The sequence below is a fragment of the Mangifera indica genome, chromosome 4 (genome assembly GCF_011075055.1).
Source record: "Mangifera indica cultivar Alphonso chromosome 4, CATAS_Mindica_2.1, whole genome shotgun sequence".
Classification (NCBI taxonomy): domain Eukaryota; kingdom Viridiplantae; phylum Streptophyta; class Magnoliopsida; order Sapindales; family Anacardiaceae; genus Mangifera; species Mangifera indica.
In genome coordinates this window covers 9,375,774-9,391,234 of record NC_058140.1, presented here as the reverse complement: position 1 = coordinate 9,391,234, position 15,461 = coordinate 9,375,774, and the positions used below count along the sequence as shown (strand labels likewise).

The 15,461-nt window shown below is 30.9% G+C and overlaps 1 protein-coding gene across 1 annotated transcript; it reads left to right on the top strand.

The window, feature by feature from the left end:
• The first annotated feature begins 10,847 nt into the window (after positions 1-10,847).
• Positions 10,848-13,735, top strand: LOC123213099 (peptidyl-prolyl cis-trans isomerase FKBP12). The gene is made up of 5 exons (XM_044632457.1): positions 10,848-11,007; positions 11,558-11,591; positions 11,696-11,757; positions 12,619-12,671; positions 13,469-13,735. Exons 1-5 carry the CDS (start codon positions 10,920-10,922, stop codon positions 13,568-13,570), a joined length of 339 nt encoding a protein of 112 aa, XP_044488392.1. The 5' UTR covers positions 10,848-10,919; the 3' UTR covers positions 13,571-13,735.
• Positions 13,736-15,461: the final 1,726 nt, after the last annotated feature.

The following is a 15,461-nucleotide window of genomic DNA, read 5'->3' as shown; positions in this document are numbered from 1 at the left end:
TTAGTAGAATCTACAAGGTAATTATCATCTTAAAAATGTGGGTAGTAACTGTGACATTCTTTTGAAGTGATCATTGAAAGGCCACATACATCACAATGTATTAGTTCTAAGGGAGTGAGAGCTTTAAAGAATGATAACAGAAAATCATTTTGCCATATTGATAGGTACTATATACTATGGTATTTTGTTTAGATCTGACACTAAAGATAAAGAAATAGACTCTACAATGTGTTTAATTACATGGATGGTCAAACCCTTTATGCCACAAGAACAACTCAACTTTGTTTGTTTTTAATACAAAGGTTGTGATGCTTCGTAAATTTAGAGTGTTATCTGATCTTGGATTGTTTTGATTGATATACAATTTGAATTGTTGAATATAGTAGGTAAATGACAAAGACTAAATATGCACAGTTGATATTATCCACTTTTAAAAGCTCCTCGTAAAAGAATTGTGTGTTTCTCTATCTCTAACTAGACAAAATTCAAGAAAGAACTCAATATCGACATTATTATCTCCAGTCCATTTTAAGATGCTAATCAGGTTTTTGTTAAATGAAGGCACACAAAAAACATTCAATAAACACAAGTATTTAGATGATACTAATGAAGGTATTAAAACTTATCCTATAAGAATAATGTTTAGACAGTCATCATTTACTACTTGCACTTGTTGATCCCCAGTGTAATCAGTTTTGTTGTTAAGAAGATTGACATAAGCCACAACATGATTTGTGACACCTAAATCCATATTCTAGCTTGGATCTTTGACATTGATAGGAGTGTCTACCAAGGTATTGGTTGGAATGCTTGCAAATTTGGTTGGTTATGCTGGATTAATTGAACTCGGAACAATTGATTGAAAAATTATTTTTGTGTGGTGCATGGATGTTGCTTTGTTTAAGTGTGGCAGTGGATGGATTGACATTAGATTTTGTGATTGTACTTGATAAGGAAGATTGTATGGACTATATGGATATGTTGGGTGAGTACTATTGTTTTGGTAAGTAGGTTAAGTATACTTTGTTAGAAAGGAATAAAGAGGTGTGTTTGTGTGAATTTGCTTATTTGAGCAATGATCAATATTTGTAAAAGCACTAGGTTCAATGTTTGAATGAGTAGAAATGTTATCGTTGATAGGAGAATGTCTAATATAGATAAAGTTAAAACGATGGTAACATTACAAGGCTATGTGACCACTTTTACCATAAATTTGACACACTATTTTAGGCTTTGAGAAAAAATTTCCTTTACCTCTATCCAGAGACATTTTATTAATTTCAACAAAGAATTAATTGAAATTAGAACTATAATTTTATACAGCAACAAAGACTTCTTCCACATTGTCTATGAGTTTTTGATTTATAGAACTTTAATTGCCTAGGGCTAGTGGTCTAGTTTGTGTAGCTAAATAAGTTGCTCCTCAACACATAAAAGAACATATAGTGGTTTTTTTATTAAGCCTTTGTTCATATTTTTGGATAACAAATCTAGTTTCTATTAGAGAAATTTTTTCCTTAGGAGAATCTAACTTGGATGTTATATAGACAACCACAGGGTCATTCCCTGAACCTGATCCATCTATTATAAAATTGATCAATTCATTTTCACTAATTGACTAACCATTAGCTATTAAAACATCATATACATCTTCCATGTTTCCAATATATTCATTGATTGTTATACCTCCTTTCTTTAGAGTGCGCAATACATTCTTCAAGCGTATAACCCTAAACTTACTAGGAATTTTATCAATTTGTTTCCACAAACTAATCCTCTAAAACCTTCTAGACAAAACTACATTTTGTTATATGACCAAACATACTCTCTAAGATTGATTTTAGCAACCAACTTGTTAGGAATTTTATCAATTTGTTTTCACAAACTATATTGAGGACTAACTCCTCTAATTCCACTAATTACAATATCGATTTCATTATTAATGAAAGGTCTAAGGCAAAAAGAAGAGCCTATGAGATGTCCCTCTAATCATTAGGCTTTTAATGTAAATAAGATTTGTGCTTGCCAATAACAATAATCTCTTTTTTCAGCTTTAGATTAACAACTTAGAGATTCAAGGCAAAGAAACACCTAATTTGAATCAATGAAGTTATATCTCTACATTTAGTACTATTGACTCCTTTAGATAAACTTGAGTTTCCTTAGAAAATCAGTCATCAGAGGTTAATCACATATCTCTAATACTATTAAAAAGAAATATTTTAATTACTGCAAGACGAAAAATTATAACATGATTTCTAGAGGATTTTATTAATCAACAATTTAAAAAGAGATATATTTTACATTTATACAAAAAATCTCAGAATGTAGGCTAGATATAACTTATATTGAATATCCTCTGTTCGATTAAGTACAGAAGAAACACAATAGCTAAAATCTTGTCCATCCACTGTTTGAGAGGAAAAGATGGGAATTCCCCCACCTATACAAATATACTCAACTTTTTTTTTAAATAAACATTGATACCATAAAAACAACAAACTCAACAGTTATGTTTTCAATATCAATTTCACACCAAACACATCATAAACATGTACTCCACCTAACTAATAAATTTTTTTGGTTGATTTATCAATACTCTAATTAATTTAACTAACAAAAAGCAACATTTATTAAAAATGTCTTATTTTTTTGACAAAATCTTAAAGTTTGTGTACTTTAAATTCTAAGGTTTTCAATTATATAATAAAAGGTAGTTAAAATTAGAGGTTTGGATCAATATTTACCTGGATTAGAACGAGTTTTATGTAAGAGTTTTTATAAAACAACTATTATTTTGTAATAAAAAGTCAACTGAAGTTTGCGTTTTTAAAGTCAAAGGCGAGGGAAAACTTGTTATTATAGGTCACTTTGTTGTATATATGTGTAATGAGAAAAAAAGTTGAGTATATTTGTATAAGTGAGATAAAATTGTAGTAAAGAAAAAATTGTTACTGAAGTAGAATATAAAACACAACCACAAAACGAGTTGCAAAATCATTCTTCTCTTAAATACTTTATGTATGAATCCATGTCGTATTGCTCATGATCTAACTGTCTCCATTATTGTACCTATTAATATTCTCAACTCCTTCCAACAGAAAAGAGCAGAACTTCCCTTTGTTCATATAACGAAGCAATCTTCATTCTTCACATTTCCAAAGTTGATTTAGAATGTGCAACATGATAAACATGTTCTTATATAAAAACTTGAATTATAACATACATTTTAATAAAAATTTAATAGCTTAAACAAACTATTTAAGAAATTGTTTATAAAATTAGCAATGATTGATCTTTCTAATATTGGTTATGTCACGAACACACAAGGTAGGAGTTTGTAGGTCACTTGTGCCAACAACACCATGAAAGGTGATTTGGGACTGGTGACTATTTAAATAGATATGTCCTTTGTTATCATTTTACGTCAAAAGCAATATAAAAAATAATTTACCAAATATAAAATTATAGATTTAGAAAATCAATATAATTTTAATATAGTCTTTACAAAACATACTTATTTTTCAAATTGTTTAAATTACAGTAATCCCGAACTAGCTTTAAACTATCCCATTGCCGTCTGAATTATAGTAAGTTAGACGAGGGTTAAAAATTAGAGTTAGAGCTTTAAATGTTTAAAGGTTATTGGGTGTTACATTTAATAAGGTGATGTAGAAAGGAGTGAGAACAAACCAAAAAGGAAAAAAACTTAATCTAGCAATGATTTTCCATCCATTTTGTAGAAGGTTGTGGGGCCTTTCACTCAAAACTATAAAACAATCGTTTGAAACTAATTAGATCAGTTGGTTTAATAGATTGACTAAGACATAAAACCAAATATACCTTGGGTTATCAGAATTTCCCAATGACAGATAAACGAGTTTGAATTGGACAAATATTCTTAATTTATGGTTCAACTGTTGAATCACCTTCCATCAAATAATTATGTTGATATCACTATAAAAATCAAGAGAACTGTTAAGAGTGAGACTCAAATACGATTCCCCTTATAGAAGTAAAAATTTATTTCTAAAAAATTTTACAACTATCGGAACTCAATCCAAATGATGGTCGGCATGAGTAACCGCTAAACCAAATTTAATTTTGATTAATTATAATTTAGATTTTCTATTTAATAAGTTAAATAAAAAAAATTATTTTGAATATTTTAAATTTTTTTCACATCATTCCAACTAGTCAAACTAAGCCTAATTTAGTTATTAAAACATTGTTGTAAGGTAAAAAATTTCAGCAATAGATTTTATCTAAAATATTTAATTCATACAAAATAAGGTTTAATTCAAATTGAAATGAGTATTGTTAGATTTGAGATCGGTTTGATAGGATAGATACAAAGCTCAAACTTGAGCTAGTCAAGGTTGGAAATTGTAAATTCAAGTTCACAAGAGAAATTACTATCTTATGCTGCCTTAGAGAATGATCATCGTAAAGCTTGGATTTTAAAGTCTATGCAAAACATTAATTTGCAACATAACCCATATTAAAATCCAAAAATGTTCAAAATTATTATCAAACTCCTACATTTTAAAGTATATACAAAATGCTATTTTATAAATTCATGAAATGGGCATTAACATCCAAACTTATAACTCTCTCCTAGTAGGACATTTATATCAAGGGCAAAGTACTTATTCCCACCCAAGGTTTGATGAAAAGATAAAGTTGCATCTGTTAAGTTTAAAAACCCCAACAACCCACCCATAAGCCATTAACGTTACCATATTCTATTTGTAAAAAAGATAATTAGGTAAATTTGATTCGTTATTATAAATGTTATTAACGTAATAAAAAATTTGATGCATTGTGGCAATTTGTGAGATGATATATTGATAAAGGTCGACACAACTTCCTTAACCAATGACATGTGTTGAAGATAAGAAAAGTTGGATGATTAAAAAGCAAATAGGCGGTGCAGTTCGCCCTGCTTAAACGACATGCGTGCAGGGTTAATAAATCTGTCATGATGAATTTAAAATCAACAATGGGAAATTTTGGTAGGGATCCAACAACAATGGATGAGTGTAGAAAAGCGGAGCCAGTAGATAAAGGCGCTTTTAATCATTTCACAAGAATTTGAAAGAAAAAACAATGAATATAATAATTTAATTTATATTTGAGAACAAATCATTGTGCAACACATTTCAATCTTTGTTTCAATGAAAATATAAAGGAAAGAAGGAAAGTTTGTTAATTTCCTTCAGTACTTATGCATTTCCTTTGAGTTTTCTCTTCAAGTTTGAGTGTACTATGAGTGTAGAAATAGGTGAACTGTTAACAGCAACGCCAAAGACAATGATAACAAAACTTCCAATGATGTTATCAAAGTTGGATAAAGTAGTTTTTGAACCAGTGGTGATGACCAATGACAACCAAAGCAGTTGTGTATGGTTGGTTTTATCACCAACAACACTGACAACAATCCTAGTGGTTTTAACATCAAAGACAACAAAGACTACACTAACTGAGGGCTTTAGCAATTTTTTGTTAATGTTGAGCTTTGTTCTTTTGTGTACTTTCTTATAAAATATTTCTGACTGTATTGTGTGTATATAAAAGGTATTTTATACGATTGATGATTTTTGATGTTTATGGTTTTTAAAGGTTTGTCGAATATTCTTCTATGATATACTAGGGTTTTTGTTAGGCTGGTGTAATATACGTATATGTTAGGGTTAAAAAGTTTACGTGCGGGTTTTGCATGAAAACATGTTATTGTTGCTATATTTTTTAGGGTTTATTGTTTTTATCTTATATATTACTATTGTTGAGATATTTAATCAGATTTTTATTTTTTGAACATAGTGATATGTTGTGCCCTATTTATAGTGAATAACTAAAAAATATCAAATTAGTGTTTAATTAGTTTATATTTATAGTGAATAATCGAAAAAATAGATTTTTGTTTTCTGAATATAGTGATATGTTATGACCTATTTATAGTGAATAACTTGAAAATATCATCTTAGTGTTTAATTGACTGCTAGTATACTGTTTGCACTGGATGAGTGTATATTGTTGAATGTTTACTATTTGCACTAGATTAGCGTATACTGCATCGTGTATAATGTTGAGTTTTTAATTATAGTTCTTACCGTTTGCACTGGATTAGTGTATATTGCTGAGTGTTTAATTATAGGGCTTATCCCTTACATGTTTAATTCTTTACTGGTTACTAGCTTAATTGCGTATTGTTCACATGTTTAATTGATTATTGTTTACATGCTTGATTATAGTGATTACTATTTAATTACTTGCTTACTGTTTACATGTTTAATTTCTTACTTATTGTTTAATTGCTTACTGAATACATGCTTACTTGGTTATTGTTTAAATGAATGACATGCTTGATTGCTTACATGCTTACTATTAGCTTGCATAATGAGTTACTTGCATAATGATGCACAAGATAACATCACTATTCAATGTTTCATTTAAGTTACATGTTTACATGATTTAAATGCTAATTTTCTTACATGCTTATATGCATAATAGATGATTGATTGTATATTGTCTATATTAGATCATTATTTACTATTTCATTTAAATGCTAATTTCCTTACATGCTTACATGAATTTATATACTTGGATGATTGTTTTGCAACATTATTTGGTATATCGACTTGACATCCAGAATGTAGTGTTACTGGTGCAACAGGAAGGGAAACACCTTTATTCTCCTAGTTTAGCAATGCCTCGTACCAATAATGTTATATGAGTTACATGCTGAGTTGCTTAAGGGTTGACTGTATATAACATATGCTAGATGCTAATTGTGGTACATGTTTAAATATACTTAATGCATTGGATATCTGATTCATTGTCATTTGATTTATGATATGGTATATGTAGGATGTTGCCTTCAATGAGGTTTAATTTAAGGTTTGAAGCATGTGATACTATGTATGAAATAAAAAATGTAGATCCAAATGAGTACAGTTATATTGTCTTCACTAAGGAAATGAAGAAATGTATTGCCTATAAAAATGAGAAAGCCTTTTTGTACCTTGGTGAGTAGATTATGGTGAAGGCTAAAATGTTTAATAGGGTGGGTAGATAAGTAATTGACAGTGATGAGGGCATGTCTAATATGTTTAAACAATATAGTAAAATTGGGGTTAAAAATATTGAATGTTTATTGAATTTATTCTAGCAGACATAGTGAACTATAGACCACCTCTACGACCTATAGATATTGAACCTTATGCCCACCTATCACAAGAAGATGTTGAAGCATCACAATAGTTTGCCTATCCATCCCAAACATGTAACTTTAGTGATGATTCTGATGAAGATAAGCAACAACTATCCCATATTGTGTGTAGCAATGATGATTGTCATTAGAACGATGATGAGGATGGTGATCATATAAATGTGAATATCAATATAAATGAGGGGAACAGTAGCAATGCCATCACAGTTAAACGGATAAACAATGATACAAGTGTTTTATCAAACTATAAAGATGACAATGATGAAGAAAACTCTTATGCATATTGGTAGACCCAATATATAATATGGTGCTGATGGGAAGATCTATTTTAAGGTAGGTCAAATTTTTTAAAATGTACATCACTTTAGGAAGTTGTTGAAGGATTACAATATACAAAAGGGTTTTAGTATAAAGAAAATTTGTAATGAAAGGAGATGAATCAAAATGGTCTACACAACAAGAAGCTGCCCATTCCATCTTTATGTAGTAATGATAGTAGATAAGTAGTCTTACCAAGTTAGGAAATATAAGCACACGCACACTTGTATGAGGGTTCAAAATAACCCTAATACATGTTCTTCTTCGGTGACTGAGAAAATGGATAGTTTTATTAGGTTACAAAAAAGGTTAAACATTAAGTCATTAGCTGACCAGTTGGCTAGGGACCATTATTTGAAAATTCATTGCAAAAACTCTATATGACAAGGAAAATTACTACTAGGATGACATTGAAGGAGCATGTAGACTCCTTCAATTAGTTGTTCAAATATTGTGACATACTTTTGGTTAGTAATCTAGGTTTAATGGTTATTTTAAAGTAATAAGAGAGGAAATCCTAACCAATCCAAGATTTTATAAATTTTTTGTTAGTTTTGTTGCTGAAAAGAAAGAATTTTTGGAGAGACGTAGGCCTTTTGTTGGGGTGGATTGGTGTCATCTTAAAGGACTTTTTAGGAGAGTAATTTAAGGACTTTTTAGGAGAGTAATTTTATCTGTTGTAGCTATATATGCCAATAGTGATAGATAAAAGGTTTAATCAATGTCTTAAATAGTCAATAGCCTAGTGCAAGAAGTAGATTTTGTGTTAGGCATGTTTATGCTTATTTTAGAAAAAATTTTCTGGTGTACCCCTTAGAAACCTCTTTTGGGTAGTGTGTAAGCAATAGATAAAATTGATTTCTAAAATGCCTTGGGTCAAGTTAGACAGGTGAAAAAGAGGGTACATAAGTGGATTATTAAAAAACAACCTGATCAATGGTTTAGAATTAACTTTGATACAGAAGCAAAATGAGATCACTTGACAAGTAATATGAGTGAGACCTTCAACAGTTGGCTAGGTAAAGATAGAAAGTTGTCAATCCATAGTCTATTAGAGCTTTATAGGAGTAGGATAATAATGAGACTTCAAACTAGATTAAAAGCTAAAACTGAGTGGATAACCCTGTGCCTCCCCTGGTTTATCAAAAGCTGAATAAAAATATAGAGTCAGCAAGAAATGTGAGCATTCTACATGCTAGTTTGTTGGAGTTTGAACTGATTGACATGACTGTTATACCAGACAGAAGCTATACATTGGATCTGTAAAAAAAATGTGATTGTGGTATGTGGCAGCTTTCTGGAGTCCCATGTTAGCAAGTAGTATGCTCCATTCTTCATATGAATTATTCCTCTTTTGAAGACTTTGTTAAGAGACTAAGGATTTCAGCATATATGAAAACTTATGTTGGAATGATCTATCTTGTTCCAAATATGAGAAACTAGAAAGAAAACATTGAAGATAAGCTGGATCCACCATCTAGACGTGCCAAACCTAGTAGGCCAAGAAAAGCAAGGAAGAGAGACCCTAATGAAGAGGGAAAGAGAAAACACATGTCCACACTATGATGCAGTCTATGCCATGAAATGGGACACAACTAGAGGTTGAGCAAAAAAATTCCTGACAATGCTAACAGAGCAAAAGAAAAAGTAGTTCTCAAATTGCTTTTCTCATTTAACATATTCTATGGTTTCTTTTTCCTCCTAACAATTTCTCAATTTTTCTATAAACAGAGAAGGAGAATTCCCACAATGATAACTCATTTTGCAAAGTGACAATATGCATAATTTGTTTCTTCCAAACAACCTCCAACTGCAACATATGTGAACTAGGTATTCATGTAGTAGAAGACATTTTCATCCCTTTTTTTTAAGCTTCTGATTTTGAAATGCATTATCAATAGGTTGAAAAATTTGTTTCTTTCTTCACAAGTATCTAAAACTAGTGATTATTTGATGTCTGATTCTGTACGAGGTAGTTGAAGGGTGGAGAAAGTATATCTCAAGAACATAATTCGTCTAATTAATTGAATATTAGCACTGCTTGTATGATTGCATGCTTGTGTAATTTTTGTCTTTTTCTAGTACTACTAAGCTGTTATTCTAATGGAGTAGGCTGGTTTTTTTCTCTTGAATATAAACCAATTTTAGCCTTTATGGTCTTTTATCTTTTGCAATAAATATTTTCTTGGTTTCTGATGTACTTTGTTTATTGTATCAAATAGTTTGCATTGGTAATGTTGACTGCATGTTTTTGTTGGGGTTTGGATGTCTCTGCCAAATTTCATTGTTGTAGTTTGCTTATTTTCTATTGTTTAAGTCTGCATAGATTGATTTTTGCATCATTTGTTCTAACTTTGCATGATTTCATTATTTGTTCATTGACTGTTTTAAGTCTACAGTTTACTAGACTTCTTGGATTTCATGTTTGTTTCATTGTATGTTCTTAGTTTGCATAATTTCATTGTCTATCTATTGATTGCTCTTTAAATTTGCGAGAATGGATTAGTGACCTGAACAAATTTCATTTGCTGCGTGTATGGTTTCTATCCAGTTCTGGGATTTAATTTTTGTTTCATGTTCGTCGCATGTGTGGAATTTGATTGAGTTTTACTGCAATGAATTCATGTTAGAATTCATTTGCTGTGTTTTCTTTCAATAATCGTATGTTCAATTATATTAAATCTCATATCTATTGGAATTCTTACATTTCATGGTGGAATCTGGTTGAATCACAAATTTGATCTTTCTAGGACTTAGTTTCATTTTTTGCTATCTAGTTTTCTATCAATTTTGAATAAACATTTGCATGCAATTTCAAGTTGAAAGTGTTCATGCACCATGTATAATAATTCTCCATGAATTCCTACTTGAAACTATATAATAGATTTCATTCAATGTGCATGCAATCCATTAAATTAACATATTGAATAAAAGGATAAACCCTATACCCATTAAAATCTCTAAATAAATCGATGAATAATAAACAACTGGATGAGAAAACATATCTGAATTTGAAAGCAGATGGGGGAGTTTAGATCTGAAATCAAATATCAAGGGTGATGTTATGTGGCTAAGGTTTCCAATTTATTCCTCATGTTTGAATTAGAGTCAAGCCAAAGCAAGTTGAGATTGCAAGCAAGCGGTTTAGCTGCCGGTGCAAAGCCCCTAAAGATCGTTAAATTATTTTGTATTCCTAAACTTTCAGAAATTTCACAAATAGTTGCCTTATCTCTCTCTGTGTGTGTGTCTCTCTCTCTCTATATATATATATATATATATATATATATATATATATATATATATTATCAATACAGACTTTCATATATCCAAATAAAAAAGAGTATATAAAATCTAAAGCCCTAGAACAGCGATGGGAGTAGAGAAGCAAATTTTGACCCCCGGAACGGGCCCCAAACCAAAAGCCGGCCAGAAGGTCACTGTTCACTGCACCGGTTACGGTTAGTCCTTTCTGTTTGGTTGCCAAGAAGCTATAGTAGGCTAAAATAATTTCGATTTTTTGTTTGCAGTATTCATTTTTGTAATATTCGCTTTATTACTACTTTGGCGAGAATATCAGGCCAGATCTTTTCGTTTAGAGTTGAAAATTTGAGATTTCGATAAGATTTGCCAAATGTAACTTTAGTGGCCTTTATTTGGGACTTGTCAACTAGTTCATTTTAACTTGAAGATATTAGATGCTTTATTGAGTGTTATTGTAGTTCGGTCTTGCTATGTTATAAAGCTGGAATGATGGTGGTGCGTTTAATTTATGTTCATATACTGGGGTTTATTACATGTCAATTGACTGTAAAAACGCATTTAGTGTTATAACCTGGGCAGGCATAGGTATCCTTGCAAATTGCAATGAGTTTAGATCATCAGAAAGATTGCAGAGGGATTTTGTGAGGTGGAGAGCTTCAGCCTTAGCTAGAAATGACAGTGAAAGAACTGTTTTGACTAGTCAGTTTCCTTGTCTTTGCTACACCTTATTAGTTTACTTTGCTACAGGAAAAAATGGTGATCTCTCTCACAAGTTCTGGAGGTCAGGATTTTTCCATTATACTTTTAATGCATCCAGAATATCAAATCATCAAGGTTACCCTTTGTGACTTGGATTACTTATGTTCAAAATTTCTTTTATTTCAGCACTAAGGATCCTGGGCAGCAGCCTTTTAGTTTCAAAATTGGCCAAGGTTCTGTTATAAAAGGTAACTCATGTTATATTCTTTGCCTACTTTTTCTTGTCTATATTAGTGCTAAATTCTCCCCATTAAAGATTAAAAACTTGCATCATTTTCTTTCAATATCAGTTATCAGTATGTTTCTATAATATCAGCGTTACAAATATGGCAAAGAAAATTTAATATGTGAAGAATCTACTGGTAGTGTTTGCCTTAATCATTCCCTTCAATTATGTCTTTGCATTTGAATTTCTTGGTGGCATTAGATGAGGTTACTTTTCAGAAGGGAGTTAGGAGGTATATTTTTCGTTAATGCATATACCATTTTTCAGATTATTTGCTTAGGCAAGAAACCAATCTCTTGTGAACTTTAGCTTTTTTACCTGAGGAATTTATCTTGCTGTAGATCCAGTCATTTTGTTTGTACTGAAAAGGACCTGTTTGTTGTCCTCTATGAAATTTTAGAGGATCTTAATATTAATGTACTCCAATTTGTTTTTAATACATATGTTAGAAACATTTTCGTACATCAGTTCCATTTCAGTATTTTTTTAATCTTCATCAACATTTATGATGATTTTGGCAACTTCTTCCAATGTTTTCTTGACATTTGAATTTACATGAAAATAATGTTTTTTAGACTATTCTAATTTATATTTGATAGTTGCACTATGGTCACACAATTTCTTTTTTTTTTTTTGAAGGATATCTTCTGTTTTCAAAATATCCCGAGTTAAGAGTTGTGCTTCTCTAAGATGGTCACAACTATCTTTTTCTTTTCTTTTCTAAACATTAAGTTTTAGATATTTTAGACTAAATGGCTGGTGCTCTGATATGCTATTTTCATTAACTTGGTGAACTTTTTGAATGTGTTTGATTAATTTGTAGGATGGGATGAAGGTGTGATGGGAATGCAAGTAGGAGAGGTTGCTCGTCTGCGGGTACTTTTGCATTCTTTTAACCATTTTCATTTTTCTTATGCTTTGGTTTTATACATGAATATAATGGCTGTGGTTTTAAACACTAACGAAAGCATATGGGAGCAGTACTTAGAACATTGCTGTTTATGATGCTAGGTGATAAGAAAATATTCAGTGAGTTTTTTTTAATAGATAACTTGATCCTATTATATTTTGTGGATGTCCCCGGTCCTTAAATCTAGTCGTTGGATTTTCATTTTCTTTTTGGTTTGGAATTCATTTCCATCATGACATATTTGTAAAATTATTGTTGCTAAATCAAAGCCTAAATTTTGCAACGAGTGTAGCTTTCTCTGTTACAAATTAACTGGTGCCCATACTTAGCCATGCTACGTAGGTGGGTACTTCCCAAACCTATCAGCATCTGGACCTTTTGCCTAATAATTATCAGATGGGTACATAGTTCTTCAATGGTATTACAACTGTAGGATGCTTGCAAAGATACAAAATATATTTGATTCATGGCCCTGATTTTTGTTTGTATACTGGGTCTTGGCTTCAACAGTGTTCCTTTTTTGTTTCTTCTTCCACTGCCAGTGTCTTCTCTACTTCCAAAGTATTTCCTGGACTATGTTCTCAGTCATAGAATCTTTCATTGCTAGATAATTTCAATAATAGTTTGAATTTGTTGCTATGCTAATTAGCATTTGTTTTGCTTTGAGAAAGAATTATCATCTAGTTGCAAAAGCCGTTTGTGTTGGTGTAACTTGTACTGCATCTTCTTCAATATCTGCTGATCCCCTTGTATGAATTTGCAGTGTTCTCCAGATTATGCTTATGGTGCTGGTGGATTTCCAGCATGGGGAATTCAACCTAATTCAGTCCTGGAGTTTGAGATTGAAGTCTTAAGTCTGCAGTGACTTGATAGGAGTTGAAAACCAGCTATAAAACCGTCTGAATAACTTGCATCATTATAAACATTTCCGGACGTTATCGATATACTTTTGATGAATATGATAAGGAATTGATTAATCTATCGGCCGATCTCAACTCTTAATTGATATAATCTATGCAACTTCTAGCAATATCCTGAATTTTGTTTCTTTCCTCTCGTCCTGTTATTTGATATTTATTTTGCCTATCACGGAGTTGTCTTGTGCTTCAGACTGCATGCAGTCATTTATTTACAAATCTACCTCAAAAACTTCATTATTCACTGATGACAATGTTTATTTACATATGTAATATGTCCACGGTGATAATTGATGTCACTTTGATTCTTGACCAAAAATGGGTTTGAATGACAACAGTAAACCCTTTCAAACTGAATCTTCAAAGAGAGTAGAACGGTGCCGTCTTCGTTAACAAAAAGGCAAAGTTATCATTAAATGTAACTGCGTAACTCCGTTAGTTCTTTTTCCCTCATTTATAATTTAAAATATAGGAATATTAATTAGAATAACTGGTTTTTTGGTTTTTTATACATATATAATTTTTTTTTTCACTATACAAATATAGCCATTTTTTAGTGTGACTTTTCTTTTACAAGGGACAAAAGTTTTCAGACAAAAAACAATAATGGTTCAAAGTTGTTCATTTTCAGTAACATTCCAACAAAAAAAAAATAAAAAAAATTGTTAAAATATCGTATTAAACACAAAAAAGATCTAAATGAGTTTTAGATCTACACATTTTAAATATTATTGACAACTTTTTTATGTTATTAATTTTGTTAGAGCGCATATTTGTAGATAATTCAAGATTGCTTGATAAAAATTATGATTTCAAAATAAAATTAGATAAAATATTGAATAAATAATCGAAAAAGTTAAGTAGATCAAGATTTGCAAATGTTTTCTTGTGCTTAAGTTGTTTGGGTGTGTGAGATACAGGTTTTTTTTTGGTTGGTCGGCCGGCCGGCCAAATCAATCTCCTACTTAAATCAAGCCAAGTCAATCTCTTATTTAAAATCAATTTTAATAAATATTCCTTGCTAATTTTAATCAATTATCTTACAGGTTTTATTTATTTTTATTTCAAAATGGCCAAAGTTGCATTTATGACTAAGTTTAAAAGATATTGGGTTACCAGAGGTAATGATATTATGACATGTTGGTGGCAACGAAAGAATGATAATGGTTGATACAAGAGCTAATTTTGAAGGATTAGTTGAAAAAAATATGCTATTGTTTGAGAATCAACTAAAAGCGATCAAATATTCATATATATACAGAAAATTATTCGACAGTGTTTGAAAACCCGTATAAGCTCTAAGATGATAAGGATGTTGAATTTCTGAAGATGGTAGTTAGAAAAAAAGTTTCGACCCATTTTTATATTACAAAGAGTCAAATTGAAGAAATAAGTAATCTCGATGAAGAGCAAGTTAGAGAAGAACAATTGCAGGATGATCCAACATATGATTGGCACATGAATAAAGTGTCTCGGAGGATAAAGAATTGGGTAATCACAATGATGATGATGATGATGGTTATGATGGGAATGAAGATGTTAAGGAAAATTTTTATAGATTTATAGATGTTAATGAGATGAATGAAGTTCATGGGGAAGAATTTGAGTTGCATGATATAGAAGACATTAAGAGAAGTTCAAGTAATTTTCATAATGTTAGGAGCGAGTCTAGCATAACATGTCATAGTTGGGTTGATCATGAGGCATCCTTGATAAATATAGATGTCCCTAATCTATTTCAATGGGTCCCAACTATAGTTGTGGATGTTGAAAACAAGGTAATTGGTAGTGTTGAAAGACAACCCAATACGAGGATCAAATTGATAGGCTATCATAATA

Excerpts from the sequence above, each read along its gene's own strand:
- LOC123213099 (XM_044632457.1), top strand. The coding sequence starts at position 10,920 with ATGGGAGTAGAGAAGCAAATTTTGACCCCCGGAACGGGCCCCAAACCA. Across the intron at positions 11,008-11,557 it reads TGTTCACTGCACCGGTTACG|GAAAAAATGGTGATCTCTCT; the intron begins GTTAGTCCTTTC and ends ACTTTGCTACAG. Across the intron at positions 11,758-12,618 it reads CCAAGGTTCTGTTATAAAAG|GATGGGATGAAGGTGTGATG; the intron begins GTAACTCATGTT and ends ATTAATTTGTAG.